The 6,297-nt window shown below is 51.7% G+C and overlaps 1 protein-coding gene across 1 annotated transcript in view; it reads right to left on the reverse strand.

Annotated features, from left to right (window-relative positions):
- Positions 1-2,062: 2,062 nt before the first annotated feature.
- The window catches only part of plekho1a (pleckstrin homology domain containing, family O member 1a), a gene marked incomplete at both ends in the record, with an annotated part of 31,834 nt that continues 27,599 nt past the window's right edge, over positions 2,063-6,297 (reverse strand). The window contains one exon of the mRNA XM_080531982.1: positions 2,063-2,143. Within this exon, the coding sequence (XP_080388108.1) occupies positions 2,063-2,143 (81 nt within the window). The remainder of the gene's footprint in view (positions 2,144-6,297) is intronic.

Genomic DNA, 6,297 nt, shown 5'->3' on the forward strand with positions numbered 1-6,297 from the left:
GGCTGGGGGGAGGTAGAACACCAGGGGAGGCAGAACACCAGGGGAGGGAATGAGGGATGGTACCAAAGACGCAAACACACGTGTTCCGTTCCATGCATTACAACAAGCCTGTCCTCCGATTTCTACCTCCGCCAGCCTCCCGTTGTGTAAACCAAACATGCCCCAAAAAGTTGCGCATGAGCCAAAAGGGAGTGTGGTTTGGATTAGGTTAGATCATCTGATCCCTGCGCCACTGTTGCCTTTTAACACTGACAGGGCTAGGGCAGGGATTACAGGAGATTAATCTGCCACGGAGGCATCGGACCCCAGTGTTTGGGGTCGTGGGATCATGTTTGGATGACCGGGGTGTGTGTGTGTGTGTGTGTGTGTGTGTGTGTGTGTGTGTGTTGTGGAGGGCGCGGGTTTCAGGAACAGACTCTCGGCATTTCACAACGACCGCGTTTCACAACGAATGGAGATGTTACGAGATAGTGAACGATACTGTCTTTAACTCTAATTAGTTAATGTGATGACAGTGATTAAACAGATACGTTTAAAAAAAAAAGATCTAGCACATAGAAGTTCAAAGTTCTTTATTGCCACATAGATTGTCACCACAGCCTCTCTGAATGCTTATTGTTACCATCACTTTACTACTACTACTACTACTACTACTACTGCTACTACTACTACCACTACTACTACTACTGCTACTACTACTACTACTACTACTACTACTACTATACTACTACTACTACTACTGCTGCTGCTACTACTACTACTACTACTACTATACTACTACTATACTATTACTACTACTGCTACTACTACTACTATACTACTACTATACTACTACTACTACTACTATACTACTACTATACTACTGCTGCTGCTACTACTACTACTACTACTACTACTACTACTACTACTACTATACTACTACTATACTACTACTACTACTACTACTACTACTACTACTACTACTACTACTACTACTACTACTACTATACTACTACTACTACTGCTGCTACTACTACTATACTACTACTACTACTACTACTACTACTACTACTACTACTACTACTACTACTACTACTACCACCACTACTACTACTACTACTACTACTACTACTACTACTACTACTACTACTACTACTACTAATACTACTACTACTACTACTACTGCTACTACTACTACGACTACTACTAATTCATTATATGTATATAGTGCTTTTCCGGGGCTCAAAGACACTGACAATATGGCTAAAACAGAAGAGACAAAAACAACAAGCAACAGATAACATGAACACAGAGTTAACGAAAACTGTAGTATGACTTATTAACTCTACTTATTATCATTGTGATTCTGTGTCTGAATGCTGCATTTCCACTGTTGAAGAACCAAAGCCAGAGAGTGTTCCTCTCTCTCTGTGTGTCCGCCTACATTGAGACATGACAGGAGAGGCAGTAGTAGTGAATGCTCATTGTTGTTTGGACAGCTTTCCTCACCGTGAGACGGCTGTTTCAGGCTGCCTCTCCTATTGTATCTGCTGCAGAGGAAACGCTCTTTCTGCCAAACGCCAGATGTTTTAGGCTTTTACATAAGATAGGTGGGGGTTAGCCGCCCCCCCCCCATCCTCTCCAGGCAGTGGGGGGTCACAGAGTAACGTATATTAAAGTGTTGCCCCATGAGGAGGGGAAGGGAGGGAAGGGGGGGCGGGGGTGGTATGCGTAGTGTGTAAATCCTGCCCCCTCCACCCCCTCCGCCCCCCCACCCCCTGACTCTCCTGCTGACTGTCTTGGCTGCGGTCCCCAGGCAGGGAGAGTTGGCCTGTCTTGGCTGCGTCCCCAGGCAGGGAGAGTTGGCCTGGGTTCCACGTCGCTGTGTGAGAAAGCTGTGGGAGCCTGGAGGTGCCTGGCTGCACTGGTGACACTGCGGTGGTGGTGATGGCTGCGGTGGTGCAGCATGACAGCGTCATGTCAGAGAGCAGATCTGGTTTCTCATAGCTTGTTCCTTGCAGCCTGATCCTTGCAGTCTGTTCCTTGCAGCCTGTTCCGTGCAGGGTAGAATCCTCCGTCACTCCTAAGACTCAGGGTCTGACGGCACATGATGACAGCCTCCAGCCTCCAACCTCATGATGAAACCGAGGACCCTACCAGAGACCTGGGATGTGAACCCACACCCTACCAGAGACCTGGGATGTGAACCCACACCCTTCTCCTCCTCTTTAGGGCCGTCTGCTAAGCGTCTGCTAAATGGTTAAAAAGTCAAATTAAAGGAAGGGGGCATCAGAGACGCCTGCCCTCTCAGTTAACGAGGGCCTGGAGGTGGGCACGTCACAGGGGGGGCAAGTGGAGGGCAGGGGGGGCAGGGAAGCGCAGGGGGGGCACAGAGTCATTGTCATGCACAGAACTGACTGAGGGACGCAAAATCAAACACTGATTCCACAGTTCCGTCCCACGCATCACAATGAGCCCTCCGTCCTCCGATCTCTACCTCCTCCAGCCTCTCCCCCCTCCCCCCTCGCCCCGCCCTGACAGACAGACACGGGCCGAGCCTGAAGGAGGAGAAGGAGGGTACAGAGAAGAACAGCTCCAGTCAGGAGGAGAGAGACTGACAGGGCGATCCATCAGGCCTGGGGGAGGGGCCAGGGGGAGGCCGGGGGGGCCCAGCTGTGAGGCCGTGTCCAGTCAACCAGATAAACTGTTCAAATGAGGCATGGAGGCAGTGGGTTGGGCCTGGAGGTCTGGTGGTCTGGTAAAATGGTAAATGGACTGACTTATATAGCGCCTTATTCCAACGGCCTCTCATTCACCCATTCACACACACATTCACACACTAATGGCGGCAAGCTGCCATGCAAGGCGTCGGCCCCGCTCACTGGGAGCAAGTTGGGGTTCAGTGTCTTGCCCAAGGACACTTCGACATGTGGCCAGCCGGGGCTCGAACCGCCGATCTGCCTACATTGTGATCATTAGACGCCGGCTCTACCTCCTGCACCACAGCCTCTACCTCCTGAGACACAGCCTCTACCTCCTGAGACACAGCCTCTACCTCCTGAGACACAGCCTCTACCTCCTGAGACACACCCTCTACCTCCTGAGACACAGCCTCTACCTCCTGAACCACAGCCTCTACCTCCTGAGACACAGCCTCTACCTCCTGAGACACAGCCTCTACCTCCTGAGACACAGCCTCTACCTCCTGAGACACAGCCTCTACCTCCTGAGACACAGCCTCTACCTCCTGAGACACAGCCTCTACCTCCTGAGACACAGCCTCTACCTCCTGCACCACAGCCGTCTGGTGGTCTGGTGGGCTGGTGGTCTAGCGGTCTGGTGGGCTGGTGGTCTGGTCGTGGTGGGTTTAGGTCTGGTGGTGTTGTCATCACAGTTCTGCCAAGGTAGCCCACGTCTCATTAACAACATATGGCTGCTTACCACAACCCACTCTGAGAGTCATTAGCCACATTAGCAACACAAACAGCCAACAAAACAACCGTGACTCCCCTCCTCCACGCTGTGTACCCTGAGAGAGCTGGTCCTCAAACCTCCGGTCCTCAAACACACACAGCTGCTGCCGAGATCAAACGGCCCCAACCGACAACATGAATTTTGACTCTCTTACACTCGTGTAGCGTGACGTAACAATAAAAACTTGAAACGTGAAACTTGTTATTATCAGTTAACTTTCCCCTGGAGGCTGAGCCAGCTTTTCCCTGCCTGACGACTCCCTGGAGGCCGAGTCAGCGTCAGTCAGTGCTCTCTCCCACGTAAACGCTCTCTGTGTGGGTGCAGGACGAGAGGACCTGCAGGATGTGTCCGTGGGAGCCTCCAGAAGATCAGTCTCTGAGCTCCAGGGGGTTGGGGGGGGCCGGGGGTGGGTTGGGGGGGGTTGTGGGAGGCCCCAGGGGGGGGCGGTGATGGATCTGTTGTGCCTGCCGGCGGCCCACAGCAGCGGGAGAAGACATTTGTGAATGTTTACCGTCGGACATTTGCATGGAATCTGGGCTGCGTTCCAGAACCTTCCATACGTGCTGTTTGGTTTCTTAATCGTCTCCTCAGACCGGGCGGACGGTAGATCCATCCAGCCTGAGGCCGTGTGACGCTGGGACCTGATTCAGTTTGCCTTTGTGGAGAAATTGATAGAAATCTAAGGCAAATTTGGCCGGTTTTGACTTAATATTTCCAATAGGCGCAATGAGAAATAATACAATGGGAGTTTTGAATACTGCTTCTAGCGTTTTCCATGAGATAATAATAATAATAATAATAATAATAATAATAATAAAGTGGAGTAAGATGTTCCTCATCCATAGTTGACCCTCCACCTCCTCCACCTCCTCTTCCTCCTCCTCCTCCTCCTCCTCCTCCACAATAATAATAATAATAATAATAATAATAATTACTTTATTTGTATAGCGCTTTTCCTGCAAACGTTGCAGCTCAAAGTGCTTTAATCATTATATAATCTTAATTTAATTATTTTGTCATTTTAAGGCAATATTAAAAGGATGGGTTTTTATAATCTTAATTTAATTATTTAGTCATTTAAAGGCAATATTTAAAAGATGGGTTTTTAGTCTTGACTTGAACATATTTGCTGAGGTTGCATCCCTAATGTAAATTGGCAGAGATGAAATGCATTTTTAAGACTGTTTACAAAAATGTTATCGAATAATTAACGTTTTTTTCAAAACCATAGTGAAGATCAAGTTACAATCAAAATCATTCCGTACAGCATTACCTGCTGAATCAAATTACGGCCCAATATGAGGCTGGTGGAGGTAGAACACCAGCCTCCCTCCACCAGCCTCCCCTGGTGTTCTACCTCCCCCCAGCCTCCCCTGGTGTTCTACCTCCCCCAGCCTCCCCTGGTGTTCTACCTCCCCAGCTCCCCTGGTGTTCTACCTCCCCAGCCTCCCCTGGTGTTCTACCTCCCCTAGCCTCTCCCTGGTGTTCTACCTCCCCCAGCCTCCCCTGGTGTTCTACCTCCCCAGCCTCCCCTGGTGTTCTACCTCCCCCAGCCTCCCTGGTGTTCTACCTCCACCACCAGCCCCCCCTGGTGTTCTACCTCCCCCAGCCTCCCCTGGTGTTCTACCTCACCCCAGCCTCCCTGGTGCTCTACCTCCCCCCAGCCTCCCTGGTGTTCTACCTCCCGCCAGCCTCCCCTGGTGTTCTACCTCCCTCCCCCAGCCTCCCCTGGTGTTCTACCTCCCCCAGCCTCCCCTGGTGTTCTACCTCCCCAGCCTCCACTGGTGTTCTACCTCCCCCAGCCTCCCCTGGTGTTCTACCTCCCCCCAGCCTCCCCTGGTGTTCTACCTCCCCCAGCCTCCCCTGGTGTTCTACCTCCCCCAGCCTCCCCTGGTGTTCTACCTCCCCCCCAGCCTCCCCTGGTGTTCTACCTGCCCCAGCTCTCCCCTGGTGTTCTACCTCCACCAGCCTCCCTGGTGTTCTAACTCCCCCAGCCTCCCCTGGTGTTCTACCTCCCCCAGCCTCCCCTGGTGTTCTACCTCCCCAGCCTCCCCTGGTGTTCTACCTCCCCCAGTCTCCCCTGGTGTTCTACCTCCCCCAGCCTCCCCTGGTGTTCTACCTCCCCCAGTCTCCCCTGGTGTTCTACCTCCCCCAGCCTCCCCTGGTGTTCTACCTCCCCCAGCCTCCCCATGTGTTCTACCTCCCCCAGCCTCCCCTGGTGTTCTACCTCCCCCAGCCTCCCCTGGTGTTCTACCTCCCCAAGCCTCCCCTGGCGTTCTACCTCCACCAGCCTCCCCTGGTGTTCTACCTCCCCCAGCCTCCCCTGGTGTTCTCCCTCCACCAGCCTCCCCTGGTGTTCTACCTCCCCCAGCCTCCCCTGGTGTTCTACCTCCCCCAGCCTCCCCTGGTGTTCTACCTCCCCCAGCCTCTCTTGTATGACGGGGACATTAGATGTTATTGACGGCCTCTCGGGGACCTGTAGCGGGGTGTATATACTGCTGTCTGCCATGTGCAGCGATCATTAAGAAGACTTATAGCTCGGCTAATCACACAGGGACAACCTGCCTTGTTATTACGTCTAAATTTACACATTTACCGACCCAACGGAAATGTCCGATATCACTTCACCAGATGTCTATCTCAACAGAAGTGTGATATTAGTTCAACAGATGTCTAATCCGAACCAAAGTCAGTTGTATGACTGCTGCAACTTTTTTAAAGTCCTGAGTTTGACACATGTTGATGAAGACGTCATCTTCATCATCATCTTCATCATCATCATCGCTACTTAACAGCAGGGTGGCTCAAAACGGGCCTATTGTGATTCCAATGGCCGCTAGTACT

This window comes from Nansenia antarctica (genome assembly GCF_963989245.1).
Source record: "Nansenia antarctica genome assembly, chromosome: 5".
Lineage (NCBI taxonomy): Eukaryota > Metazoa > Chordata > Actinopteri > Argentiniformes > Microstomatidae > Nansenia > Nansenia antarctica.